General features: G+C 51.0%; 7 protein-coding genes across 7 annotated transcripts; 3 read left to right on the forward strand and 4 right to left on the reverse strand.

Annotated features, from left to right (window-relative positions):
• Positions 1 to 13: 13 nt before the first annotated feature.
• NCS54_00820100 (Hypothetical protein) lies at positions 14 to 796 on the reverse strand (the record flags this gene model as incomplete). Its single annotated transcript, XM_053153598.1, has 1 exon — positions 14 to 796. The coding sequence occupies one exon, from the start codon at positions 794 to 796 to the stop codon at positions 14 to 16; it is 783 nt and encodes a 260-aa protein (XP_053009573.1).
• Positions 797 to 1381: 585 nt separating this feature from the next.
• Positions 1382 to 3410, reverse strand: NCS54_00820200 (Hypothetical protein; the record flags this gene model as incomplete). The annotated part of the gene is made up of 2 exons (XM_053153599.1): positions 1382 to 2577; positions 2636 to 3410. 2 exons carry the CDS (start codon positions 3408 to 3410, stop codon positions 1382 to 1384), a joined length of 1971 nt encoding a protein of 656 aa, XP_053009574.1.
• A 958-nt stretch (positions 3411 to 4368) lies between these two features.
• Positions 4369 to 4959, forward strand: NCS54_00820300 (Hydrolase-4 domain-containing protein; the record flags this gene model as incomplete). The annotated part of the gene is made up of 1 exon (XM_053153600.1): positions 4369 to 4959. One exon carries the CDS (start codon positions 4369 to 4371, stop codon positions 4957 to 4959), a length of 591 nt encoding a protein of 196 aa, XP_053009575.1.
• A 964-nt stretch (positions 4960 to 5923) lies between these two features.
• On the forward strand, positions 5924 to 6819 carry NCS54_00820400 (Lysozyme; the record flags this gene model as incomplete). The annotated part of the gene is made up of 3 exons (XM_053153601.1): positions 5924 to 6287; positions 6335 to 6465; positions 6514 to 6819. 3 exons carry the CDS (start codon positions 5924 to 5926, stop codon positions 6817 to 6819), a joined length of 801 nt encoding a protein of 266 aa, XP_053009576.1.
• Positions 6820 to 7326: 507 nt separating this feature from the next.
• NCS54_00820500 (TauD domain-containing protein) lies at positions 7327 to 8597 on the forward strand (the record flags this gene model as incomplete). The annotated part of the gene is made up of 2 exons (XM_053153602.1): positions 7327 to 7426; positions 7564 to 8597. 2 exons carry the CDS (start codon positions 7327 to 7329, stop codon positions 8595 to 8597), a joined length of 1134 nt encoding a protein of 377 aa, XP_053009577.1.
• A 1321-nt stretch (positions 8598 to 9918) lies between these two features.
• Positions 9919 to 10738, reverse strand: NCS54_00820600 (Hypothetical protein; the record flags this gene model as incomplete). Its single annotated transcript, XM_053153603.1, has 2 exons — positions 9919 to 10322; positions 10369 to 10738. The coding sequence occupies 2 exons, from the start codon at positions 10736 to 10738 to the stop codon at positions 9919 to 9921; spliced, it is 774 nt and encodes a 257-aa protein (XP_053009578.1).
• A 609-nt stretch (positions 10739 to 11347) lies between these two features.
• On the reverse strand, positions 11348 to 13021 carry NCS54_00820700 (MFS domain-containing protein; the record flags this gene model as incomplete). The annotated part of the gene is made up of 6 exons (XM_053153604.1): positions 11348 to 11423; positions 11480 to 11791; positions 11871 to 12180; positions 12232 to 12541; positions 12599 to 12797; positions 12846 to 13021. 6 exons carry the CDS (start codon positions 13019 to 13021, stop codon positions 11348 to 11350), a joined length of 1383 nt encoding a protein of 460 aa, XP_053009579.1.
• Between the last annotated feature and the right edge of the window lie 557 nt (positions 13022 to 13578).

The following is a 13578-nucleotide window of genomic DNA, read 5'->3' on the forward strand; positions in this document are numbered from 1 at the left end:
CCTGCCACTAACCTCACATGAGCCCCCACAAAGTTCCCATCACAGTCCAGACAACAAAGCCCCAGGTTCCAGACCCCAGGACATTTCCCGTCAGAGTAGAAGCCGAGTTACCGCTATCGTTGTCCTTATCTTTCTCTTCAGAGTCGGAATCTTTTTCTTTCTTGGCCTTTTCCTGGGCTTCCTCCCATGTGGGCTGAGGCTTTCCCTTCAACTCCTTCGAGTCACTTTGAACAACATCCTCTTTACCAACAACCATCTGCTCACCGGCGACTGCACGATGATCGTAATATTCATATCCGCACGCCTCGACCACAGTCCTGCCCAGCTTCTCGTCATCGCCGGAGCAGTCCCCTAGCAAGCCCTCCCAGCACCGCATGATGGGCGTAAAGGCCAAGTATCCTGCCTCGCCTGCCGGGATGCCTGGTTTTGTGACCCTGAATGGCGCCAAGACGGTCTCGTTCAGGTCGATCTTGGCTCTCCTATCTGACGAAGCGGCCTCCTTGACGGCGTCTAGAACCGGTTGGATGTCCGAGACGGAGACGTTGACGGTCGAGTTGAGTGTGAGGCCCATGTTGTATCTGTCAACCTCACAGATGTCATCTGCTCCCTTTTTGCGAGCCAGCTCAGTGGTGCAGTTGATGTATTCCGATGTACGGAATGTCTTCAGTGAGGGCACGGTATACCCTTTGTTCCCGTATTTGCCTTGGGGTTCGAAGGACGTGCAGGAGCGTTTGGAGAGGCACAAGGCCCGGGTAGGAAAAAGAGAGAGCAGAGCAATTCCGACGATTGACTTCATTGTGTAGGGTTTAATCCTTGGTTGTTCAATTAGTAGGACTAGGGAAATGAGGGAGCTACAGTAGAACATGTCAACTATATATGCCTACATAGAGTGGCGTCATGTTATACGAGCTCTGCATTCTCGGCTCCACGCGCATTACCGTAGGTGGACAACATCTCCCTCGCAATGGCTTCATACTGTTCAAAATAATATATCTGAAGCATGCTACCATCCAATGGCATTGGATTGTCTGGCCACTCAGCAGGCACCTCCACAAGATCTTTGCTGGTAGGATCGACGAAGGAAGCAAATGACTGGGCTGTTTATTGGCTACGGCTTGCATCGCCACACGTCACTGGAGTGCAAAACTTGATTCCTCACGCCAGCTGAAAGGATCTCCATGTTGTTGGTCGGCTGTCAAGGATGTCATTGACATCATGGAGTGAGACCAACACAATGCTAGAGCCGAATTTATGAGTATGGCTAGCCTCGGCGATTCCCCTATATTGATACCAATCATGCACTGTTTCATCATTCAGGTGTATTCTTTCGGTGACAGTCTATCTCTCCTCTTCAATCCTACCGTTTATAGGCATCACATGGCTATTTCATCTTGTATATCCCATAGCCTCCCTCATTTGCCTCCATCTTCCCCTGCATTCTGGCCGCAAGCACGTCGAGCTTCTCGACAGTCTGAACCCCAGCAATTCTGAGCTCCTCCTCTTTCCATCCCCGCAGAGGATAGAACAAATACGGCAAGACAGACGCCTTTAGCAGCGGCACCCCTTTCACGAGCAAGATGTTCCAAACTAACAAAACAACCATCAGAAATGTAGCTGCCGCTGGAAGGATCAGCCACTCCCAACGCACCACTATGACAGGCTCCCTAATGTATGCAGTTCCTTTGACCATCTCGGCGTCCTTGTTGTCTCCCGGGTTGCTACTCCGGAGCTGATTTGTGAGTGTTGTCGCGATGTCACTAGTCAATTTCTCCATGTCAGCCAGTTTAATGATAAACCTTGCATTCAGCGGAGTTGTGAGATCGACCTGGGATCGAGGACTTCCATTCGCTTGCTCCGTCATGGTGACACTTAGTAGGTGCTCCAAATAGTACGGAAGTCTTCCCTCAAGGGTAGAAGCAACCCAGAAGGTCTCATCGCCATCTGGTGTTCCTAGGACGACATAGTTGATGCGAATGTCTTCGGATAGTCTGGGTTGATCGATGTACTTGAGCATCGTGTCGGTTGATTTCTCAGACTTGGAATCGATGGCTTCGCTTGATGACTTGACACCCTTGAAAACTCGCTTGCACCATTTGAAATCTGCAACAAAGACTTCTGCGTCTGGTGGCCTCGACCGTCCCTTCCCGGCACTAACCCATAACCCATTCTCGTGCCGTATGACGAGTAGCTGGCCGAGCCAACCATCCATCGACATAGATTTGAATTCGGTGTGCAAAATCTGGGTGTCTTCATGGTTCTTGTACGCGGCGTTGTTAAGGTATCGTAGCGATGGTTTCTTGTCTTTTTCCTTTTCGAGTTCACTCTGCTTAAGCAGGGGAATAGTGTAATTGCACTGCTGGAAGTAAGGGTTGCTTTCCGATCCTTCACATTCTCGCGTGGTTTTATCGGTGACGTTGTGGAGGGTACTGCAAACCCCGAGAGTTGAGAACTCGGGCCACTCGCAACTAGTTGCTGGCGATGGACATTTAAAGTTTGGCTGAAAAGGCTCCCCGGCAAGGGCTGTGAGTATTGATATCTGTATTGCTGGAAGGTCTCCGTTGAGGTTCCAAATCTGCGCTGTGTTTGTGTCGTCGTCAGCATGGCATCTTGTCAAGTCCAAGGGGAATATACTTACAGCTCGCGCCCTCTCGCTGTAGGAAGCTCTTTGAAGAGTAATTTTGGGCTACGCCCATCTCTGCTGTCACATTTTCCAACCTTCTCTCCTTGATGGGAAAGTCTAGAATCTGTTGCGCACTTGGGTCTATCCCCAGTGATAGGATAGTGATGAGCGCAAGAGCACAGCCTAGCTTTGACTGCAGTGGAAGCGTCCAGAACATAATAAAGGAGCCCCAAGGTCCTCGGCTCGCATCGTCAAACGTCTGCAGATAGGATAGCGGACGGGCTCGTGTATAGATGAGTCTCCATTTCAGCTGGCTCAGACAGCTTGCGATTGGCACCAGCAAGGCTGATTTACCCACGGTCGTGAGCACGGCGATGATAGAGTTGGGTTGGATGGCTAGGGGCCAACTGTCTCGCGGTTTACCATTTGCCTCGACCAGAACCCCCACGATGAGGCCGAGACAAATAACGCTAACGGCAGCGGCTCCAATATCCCACCACCACCACCAGTCAAACGCCTTGATGACCTGGCCCTCTTGCTCGGTCGGTGGTTCCAAGGGGTGATACTCGGAAGATGGTGCATCTTGTGAGATTCCCGACGTATTGTCGACACAGGAGCGTACGGTGCTTGCACGAGACACTGGTCGCAGAGGAAAGTGTTCGCTGCTGGCGGTTGATGGCCGCGAGACTAGGCTGATGGTAGAAGGGTTAAGGTCGATTGCGGAATCTGCAGATGGGACTCCATTGCGTTGATTGTGTTGCAGATATCGGGGTGGGTGTGGCCGCGACATGTAGACAGCTTTTGTGAATGTAGTTATTCCAGGAGATAAGACCTCAAGACAAGGAGGAAGCGTGAGCTTTAGGTCGAGATGATCTAGTCTTATGGCTGAGCATAAAATCAGGCTGTGAAAATGCGCCGCATCCTATATTCTTTTCTTAGAACCAAAAGGTTGCACTGCAGTCCTACTCAGCCCCCGAAACTCTGGCTGAGCAAGGTAGGATCTGCAGACAACCGCATCCACGAAGTTGCCAAGAGTCGCCTCTTCTATAGCCAATCATTCTGTTGTAGGAATATTGTTGCCGCCGAGTGGGCTTCGACTTGGTCTCCCCAATGTTCTACTTGGTTGATTTCAACCACTCAAATAGCTTCATCGCTCACCCTGATTTGCGCTACCTGGAGATCCTGGTTGCACTTGAAACTAAGCCACCCGCCCCCAACGGGTGGCCTGGAATGGCCGGTGTGTATGTGCCAAGACTTAGCCGCCCACGGTGCAAGTCGATAGTCGTTTGAATTTCGTCTAAGGCTGTTTCTCATTTCTTACTACTTGGAGGATCTCAAGATGGCCCATCCCTGTTAGTCGTTCCTCCTGACAACAGACCCCTCGTCATGAGAGACAAATGATGGGCCCACCAAGTACCCTTCAACATCTTGCACATCGAACTTGATCAGAACCCAACTCTTGTCTACCAGCATTAGCACAAATGGATCCCGAAGCATCCGAATCATTACCGGCTCAGAGCCATCGCCAGTTTGTCCTATCTTCGGGAGCCTCGGCGCACAGATGGCAGTGTGGCTCCCCTCGGGCGATATTGATCCTACAACACGGATTTGGAGAATATGCTGAGCGCTACATCGTCTCCCATTCCCAGCTCATACCGAAACTGAACACAGCGAGATTTGAGGTCTAGGCACTCGATCTCTGGGGCCATGGAACATCTCCAGGGGATCACAGCACCGTCGACGTGGAAATGGCGGTAAAGGATCACCTCGAGATGCGAAGCCGGGCCGATGAGCGAGGATTGCCTGTTTTTCTCTTTGGACACTCTCTTGGGGGGCTCATTACCGCCGCGAGTGTGGCAGAACATTCTCCATACCACACAAACGGAGTTATTCTCTCAAGTCCGGCTCTAACGGAGGGTCTGCCGTTGCCTGTAGAGTATCTGGTTCATCTTCTGGTTTACTTTATGCCCACTACACAAATCCCCACGCCCAAGGCTTCTGCAGACGACTTGTGCAGTGACCCCGAACAAGCACGTCTAGCTGCCGAAGATGAATCCAAGTACAAAGGCCAAATTTCGTTCCTGGTCGCATCCAGCGCTCTGCGAGTGGCAAGGAGACTATGGGCAAGGAGTGACCAATGGACTCAGCCAACGCTCGTCATCCACGGCACCAGCGATTCGCACGCCCAATTTAGGCTAAGTGAACGCCTAGTACGGGATATCGCATCGACGGACAAGACCTTTCACCCTGTGGAAGGGGGATATCACGAACTTCTGAACGAAGAGAGGCCCGAAGATATTATCAAGCTCTTGTTTGACTGGTTGGAGAGTCGCATGTAACTCTCGAAGGCCGGTAGGCACATAACAAGGAGGGCATAATTTTTCTAGAAAAATGCTTTCGCATGCGTTCTGGCTAAGCTAGGCGTGAATCAAGCCAACAGCAATGGATCCTCACAAAATTACCAAAATCTATCTCGTACAAGGCCAAAGAATCGTAGCTTCGAGGTAGGATCATGACAGCTCAGAGGGGACAGTGGGTGGACCCAGATAACCACCTCAATGGAACTCAACCTTCTTGACCGATGGTCACTCGGGGTAATAAGTCCATGCCTAAATTTCATCTTACTTAAAGTACACAGCAACTTTAGGCAATTTTCCCGCATTGCTTTCCTCCGAGCTACTCACAAACGGACAAGTCATCTTCCTCCCATTCGCCGACAACTTGTCAAGCCCGATATTTGAAACTTTGAACGAATAATAAGATGCCAGATCCTTGTCGAATCATCTAGTCTTAATGTCTATGGAACGGTCTAGGCCGTTGTCTGATTCGACCACGCCGCCCGGGGCCGCTATATTTGTTTCAAACAAAGGAGCCTTGCATTTCAGCTGTCAGAATCGAGGCACATCTCCGACGCTTGGTTCAACGCAACCTTCCTCCTTGAAACAAAGGCCTCGACTTCCCCAGGATCAACTCCCGGCTTTCACTTTATGGATCGGCGCAAGGGTTATCCCGTCTTATTGTAAATGAGAAGGAGGGCCTTAGCTGTGTCACTCTCGCGTTACTCTAATTCGAAAAAAGAGGCATTTTTTTCGGATCGGTGAAGCAGGGCGGCTACAGAGTGATTAATGCGAGGAGTAGATTGGAGGATTTTGTTTGAGCGTCTGAATCAACCCTGCTCTGGAGTCGAGTTGCTGGAATATAAAATGGCCGGTCCTTGCTGTCAATCGAGTGAGATATCTAGCAGGATATTCAGCAAGATATACACCAGCATCAACTTTACCTCATCTATTCACATCATTCACAATGAAGCTGTCTCTTTTTACCATCTCTGCCCTCGCTGCGTCTCTTGTGAGCGCCTTCCCCATCACCGGAGACGACGTCAGATGCCGCAGCGGCCCTGGAACCAGCTACGCCATCAAAAAGACGTTCAAGAAGGGCACCAATGTCAAGATCACGTGCCAGACAACGGGAACAAACGTCAAGGGTAACAACATCTGGGACAAGGTTTCCGAAGGATGCTATGTCTCGGACTACTATGTCAAGACTGGCTCCAGCGGCTTTGTCACAAAGAAGTGTCCCGGCAGTGGTGGCAGCTGTGGCGCACCCAAGTCTAATCAAGCCACTGTGAACTTGATTGCTAGCTTTGAAGGTTTCCGAGCCAACATCTGTATGTGATGCCTAACTTACCACTTGAGCCATGCTGACAAGCAATAGACAAGGATGCAGCTGGCTACCCTACCGTGGGCTACGGTCACCTCTGCTCAAACTCAAGGTGCACCGATGTCAAGTATTCCATTCCCCTCTCTCAGGCCAACGGCAAGAAGCTCCTTGCGGATGACATGGCGGTAAGTCACATCCTACATTACACACAGTCAAGAAAGACACTAACCAAGGCATCCATCCAGAAATTCGAAAAGTGCATCACAGCCATGGTCAAGAGCAACGTCAAGCTCAACAAGAACCAGTACGGCGCCCTGGTCAGCTGGTCCTTCAACAACGGATGTGGTGCCGCTCAGACGTCCACCCTCATCAAGCGCCTCAACAAGGGCGAGGCTCCCAACACGGTGATTTCTCAAGAGCTTCCAAAGTGGGTTTATGCAGGAGGCAAGAAGCTGAACGGCCTTGTTCGTCGTCGCAAGGCAGAGGTTGCTCTGGCCAAGAAGGCGACGACTGAGAAGGCTCTGCCTAAGACCTGCTAGGGGGGTGAAGAGATCAAGGCTGGATGGAGTAGCAATGTCAGGTAGTTAAATAGTAGCACAAATGAACAAAAATGACGAATATTTCATGCTTTTTACCACATGTCCTTCCTAAGCAGAGTTCCAGAGGTCAAAAGAAACATGAAGTCCAACGTTGCCCGTCAGATGACGTATCTGCACATCCAAGTCAAGCCTATACGACATCGGAGCTCCATTCAATAACGGCGCACGCCGGCAAAGGAATCGCCCGTGGAACATTGATACTCTTCACATTCCTCAGCTGCCGCCCGCGCACAAACTCAAGAGCGTCATTGGCTGAGATGGGCCGAGATAGGCGATCGCCGCGGCCCGCTCAAGATAATCTGAGATAACGGGATCAGCTCCGTGTGGCTGATGACTCCGCCTCTAACATAAAAAGCGCTGACGTCCCCCAACAATCTCAACTCTACCCCAAGAACAGCACTCAAACCTGCAAATTACTTCAAAGACCTCTCAATTAACACTCTCGCAATGGCTTCACAAGTTGTCGTCACCCCTATCGCAGCTCCCACCGGGTCAGCTATTGACTTTGGTGCCACTGTCTCAAATGTTGACATTGAGGACATCACTGGTAAGACATGAAAAAGACTCCAACTTCGTCATCGATTGAAACCACAAAATTAGTGGGAGAATACCCGTGAAATCGGTAACCTCCTATGGTAAGGTATCAACTCTCAGAACGACAGAACAAGCACTAACATGTTGCAGATGCCGACTTTGACGTCATCCGTGAGGCCCTGTTCACCCATCAGGTCCTTGTCTTCAAGAACCAGAGCCACCTCTCTCCCAAGGCGCAATATGAGATCACCCAGAGATTCGACCCCAAAGCTACGGGCTCTTATGGTCACGGCAAGACGTTGGACGCCAAGCGATCCATCCTTCACCCAGACCTCAAGACGGTCCCGCATCAGCCCCAGGTCCAGGTCATTGGCAATGGCTTCGTCGAGAACTACGAGGGTCTGAAGAACATCCAGCTGCGACATCCCCATCACAAGACCTTTCACGCGACTGTCATCCCGCCAGAGAAGGACCTTGACTTTACCCGCTTCTACAGGTGGCACATTGACGCCGCCTTGTATGGACTCGCCCCTCCTGTAGTGACGTCTCTCCTGGCTGTCCGTGTTCCTGGCGGGCGTAAGCAGACTCTGGTGTACGATGACGGCTCCGACGAGGAGCTGACTGTTCCCCTCGGTACCACGGCCTTTGTGTCGGGTTACGCCATGTACGACAGACTCTCGCCCGAAGATCAAGAGTTTGTCCGCACCACCAAGGTCGAGTACGCTCCCCATCCATACGTCTGGATGAGCAGCGCCAAGTCTCGCTCCGACGGTCTGGGCTTGGTCTCGGAAGGAAAGGAAGTCCCTGTCGAGGATCTGCCACCTGTTGAAGAGGAAAAGATCCAGATCCTCCCCATGTGCTGGCGTAACCCCGTGACAGGGCAGCTTGCACTTCAGATCCACCCCTCAGCCGTCCGCAAGCTTCACCTCGCCGACGGCACAGTCATCGATAACCTCAGCGAGGTTCGTGAGCGCGTGCACCAGCTTCAGCGACCGGGCATCGCTCCCAAGCTGGTGTATCCTCACGACTGGGAGCAGGGAGACTTTGTGCTCTTCCACAACCGAGGATTGATCCACTCGGTGGTCGGAGCGTTTGCAGAGGACGAGGTTCGTCTGTTCCGGCAATGTAACATTGCAGGAAGTCAGCTTCCTCAAGGACCAGCGCCAGTCTCGGCTGCTGCGTGAAAGCGAGTCATGTAGCTTCGTTTTGTGATGTCAGGGTTCATGTTGCGATTTTGACTTCGGCAGATACTTTATATACCAACCAATTCAGTCGTTCCGTTAAAACTTGACATGTTTCTCCAATTCTTAAATATGTTGAGTTCAGGCAGTTGTCAATTTATTGATTCCCAATGCACCCTTGTGGGGACAGGCCGAGCACTGTTATTTACTGTCGGAGTCCTTGGACAACTTGAACTATCATTCAAATAGATTTAGATAGACTGGGCTTTGGCATAGTTCTATCCATGGAAATAGGATTCACCATGATAACCAGCTTCTGACTCGACTGAGACCATGCCAGAACTCGCCGCAAAGTTTACAGGGCAATTGTTTCAGGAGGCCAAGATGTCCAATTGCTCTCCCACCGTCACGGCATCATCTAAACTCTCCTCTCCGTCCAGTCATGCCCGTCCAACCTTGTACCGTCTCTGGTCTCGCTTCGGATCTGATCCTTTAGCATCGTGATGCGATGTTACGTCCACCAATCCTCGATTCAAGCCTCAGACGGAATCCCCTTCGCTGCGTCTTCTTCAAATCCTCCCGCCTCGATTGTAATGACATCTTCGTTCTCGGCTCAAGTTCTGTGCCTGCCTCTTATCCGTGTCCGGACCAAAAGACCCGGAAGGGCTCCTCTCGCGAAGCTGCAGTCTCCTGCAGATTGTCAGAGATCTAGGAGGTTGATGCATGAGCTTTGCCTCGCAAAGGAGTTGTTTACCTTCTCGGGAGGTATTATCGCCCTCATTCTTCCTTTGTTCTGAATGCAAGTCTCGTGCGCATGTCTGGGAGTCAGGGGCCTGGTGCTCGGCCAGATTTCCGTAGAGGGGCTCTCATCTAGGAGCCCAATTCGTCTTCTTCTCTCTTCTCTTCTTTTCTTCTTCATGGACAAAGTGGAGGTCTCCTTCAGATCTCAGCTAGCTTGCAAGGTTTTGACGTTCAGTTGTCGGCGCATGTGCTGCGTTCTCTGGGGACCTTGCGTTAAACCCCCAGAGGCGCAGTAGATCAGGTAAGCTCGGCATAATTTCTGATGTCTCTCCCCGTGTCCATAGGGCAAAGGGTAGGAGAGGAAAGGAAGGGATAGAGATGGGCGGTTGCACAAGCCATAGAGGGTAAAGCCGCTGTATTTATTCCTGAAAAAAAAAACCAAGCTTTGTTGGGACTGGAAGTTTGTGAGATATGGTCAGTTGTTCTTTCGGCCAAACTCTGGCTTTGGCTTTGCTTGCTCATGAGTTATTTTACACTTAATCTTACACCCCGACAAGAGTCCTCCTTTTATACACAGCAGCAATCACGCTGATCCCATCCATCTTTTAATCTCGGAAACGCCATCCCTGAACAGCAAATCCGCATACGCCTTGTGAAACTCAAACATCCACCACGGCCTCAGGGGTTTATTCACAGACGGATTGCAGGACATGGAATGACAGTGAACCTGCACCGCTTCCTTCCCCTCCTCATCCCTTGATCTCACGACTGCGAACCTATGCACGCCACCGAACCAAAACTTGTCGCTGCCAAAGCCAAAGTCAACATAGCTTTCAGTTCGGTCCGCTCCATCCCTGAGTTGTTGCGTGGCCAGATGCGAGTCTAGAGTCTGAAATACGCCGAATAAAACAGTGTTGAGTGAGGGAAGTTTCGTATCAGAGAGGTCCTTTAATGACCAAATGTCGGTTCTCGCCACAGGTGCAGCTTCTAGTAAGAGTCAGCTCTGGTCAACTTGCCAAGGAATAACACTCACTTGTGAAATAGACGAGGTTACGACCGAGGGTCTGAAGCGTCCTCCTCTCAGGCCCTATAACGGCTCCTCCAAAGTATCCCTTGACAAACTTTGCCAGCAAAGCCTCGTCAGAAACGTCATGATGCTGAGAGGGTATGTCAAGGGCGATGAAACGCGAGTCGGACACACGCGCATGGTTTCCAGCATTAACAATCTCGCTAACCGACCTCGACTTCTCAAAGGACTCGGGTATCGTCTCGAAACGCGTGATTTGCCCTCGATCGACTAATCTTACTCGTCTTTGCACCATGAAGCCGTATGTTCCACCCACCGTCACCGCAGCAACCAAGGACGTCGCCAGTATCTTTCCCGAAACCGTTCGCAGTGCCATGTTGAGGTTAAAAGTTGAACAGAATGTGATATTTACAACTACAAGACAGGAAACAAGAGATTTATCTATTTATTTGGAACCCTTTGACTCATTGAATGAGGATCCTTTGAGATGTCATGGCTCACCTGAGCATTGGCATCCGGTTCTACCCGCAACGCCTAGACAACCTTGGGAATGGCCTCCACTTGAGCCCCAGAAATATCGGGGGTAGAATTGCTCCGTGACAAAAGAGGCGCAAGCCACGCGGCTTGTTTAACCAGGAATTCTCCCGTTTGACAGGTCACGTTTAACCTCTTGTATTATTCTCAGCCAACCGCTTTGCTTCTAACTACCTCGTATATCTATCCCTACAGACCCGATTGGTTGTCATTGTCATGTCAAGAGACCCTCCACTTGTCCATTTCCGTCAGATCAAGGCGTATATATCATCGGTGGCTCTTTACCCCCCTGATGCTTTCCCTGTGCAACCCGCTTGTTATGAACCACATACACCACTATCTGGATCGTCGCAAACACTATACCCAGAGACACCATAATTATCATGGTGCGAAGGCCGGTTTGGTAACTAAAGCTTCTTGTCAGCTTACCCCTACAAGAGAGAAGGTGTCCTTACAATGGAGTGTCGCTCGCCTGGAAATACTGGGTGCCAACCATCAGCCCGCTAATTGCTGACATTACCCACATCCTGGACATCTCATCAGCTTTCAACTCCGTGTTTGTCCGGCAACCAGGGACACCTACGCAATAGCAATACTTCTCTCGCCGGCCTCACGACAGTTCAGTTGAACCCAAGAGTTGTGCACAGGGTGGTATCCAACGGCAAAGCTGTTGACAGCCGTCCATAACCCCCATCTGGACCACTTGCCGACATGAGGATGAGCCTGTCGGGCCACGATCAGCGTAATGAGGTAGCAGATGTGAGCTCCGACGACGGCTCCGCCGCGGCGGTTTGTTCGATCGCTTAGGTAGGCAAAGCCAAAGACAACTGGGAGGGCTAGTGAGGCGCCGACGGCAGCGAGGGCATTCGCGGCGATGCGGTCGAACCCAAGGGCCCTGATGACTTGTTAGCTGGCATTCAACTCGCAATATCTATCATAAGGAGGTGTAAAAGTTGTTAAAGTGAAGCACTTACATGATGATGGAGGGTGTGTAAGTGGTCAAGGGCGACCAGGTTGAGAAGACGGCGAAGGTCGACACATAGTGCGGCCAACGACGATAATGCGTCACCGTCTTCCAGACCAGCTTCCAGTCGATAGCCAGCCCCTGAACCCCCGGACGTTTTCCTATCTTGTCATCTCTCTCGAGTCTCCGCTGAAGTGTCTCTTGTTCCGCTTGAGAGAACCGCACGAGACCAGGTCCAACCAATGGTCGAGGGACATCGGGGCTACCAGGTAGGAAGCCGAGCAAGATGAAAGCGACAACCACTGTGAAGAGACCTTCGACTGTTATGCAGTTAGTATAGCCAGTATAGAGGAAGAAGAGAGGCAACACACGTAAGAAGAGCCACTGCCACCCCCGAATGCCACGGGCATTATCCAGTTTCAGAATACCAGAAGCCAAGATCGGACTAATGGCGTTGCCACCAAACATTCCAAAGAAGAGCACTGATACTCTCTTGGCAAGCTCACGCTTGGTATACCACGTCGACAAGGTATAAACAGCGCCGGGAATGTACCCAGCCTCGGCCAGACCTAGCATCAGACGCGCAGCCAAGAATCCAGCCCTGTTCTTAACAAAGACCTGCATGGTAGCGACCAGACCAAAGATGAAGACCTGGGCTGAAATCCACTTGCGAGGACCAAGCTTTTCAAGTTGATGTCAGAATAGGGTGCTTACGAGGTAGCCATGGTGGGTTCTTACCCGCTGAAGTGCCATATTGCAAGGGATTTCCAAGATGACGATTCCCATAAACATGAGTTGATTTCCTAGGTTGATGGTATCTTGTTTAACCTTGATATCCGCAGCAAAGCCTCCGGTGAGGGCACTGGCGAGGTTCATTCGATCCAGTTGAAAGACGAGCAGACCTAGAACTAGAAGGAGTAGAACCGAAGAGTCCACTCTATACCCAAGTTAGTATTTCTCGATTTATCTACTGGGAAATACTCACTTTCTCCTCGCCTTGGCCTCCACAACGGGGTCCCATTCTATCTCGGACTGCGAGACTGAGCGAGATGGATCAATTGTTGATTCATCACCTGTTCCATCTTGAAATGTCTTTTCATGTCTCGTCTCGTCGATGTCGGGGTGATTCGCGGCCGAAGGGGTAAGGACAGAGGCCGTCATCTTGTCGGTTCTTTGTGATATGATATCAACCCACAACCAGATGTATCATATTAAAAAAGAAAATATCAAGATTCAGAGATAGACGTGTCGTCGATTTTGAGTCTCGGAGGTCGTCTCTAATACCACCATGTCGGGACATTTCTAGCTCCACCACGCCAAGAATCACACAATCTGCACTTGAGATGCCATCAACCCGTTTAGAACTGGGGAGGGTTGCAATGTCCGAATCCCCCTTGTACTCCTCAAACCCGCCCATTGGCCAATCCCGAGATCGTCGGGGACATGAAAGGACCAGAAAGCTGATTTGAATCTTGCCCGGGCACTCTCCAAGACCTCGGTCCTGGCTGCTCAGATCATGGAGCCTGGGAAGCGGATAACAGGCTTCCAAAACGAGTAATAGGGTGTGGACCACGCTGCGATTGATTCCAAAGACCTAAGGCGCTAACAATGACGTGCTTGCAGATAACCCATTCACGACGCTTGACGTGAAACGACTCGAACCACGCCCACACATTAGCGTATCCGGAGTCTTGGGCCGGGGTGAGTTCGTCGGTCCT

This window comes from Fusarium falciforme, chromosome 6 (genome assembly GCF_026873545.1).
Source record: "Fusarium falciforme chromosome 6, complete sequence".
NCBI lineage: Eukaryota > Fungi > Ascomycota > Sordariomycetes > Hypocreales > Nectriaceae > Fusarium > Fusarium falciforme.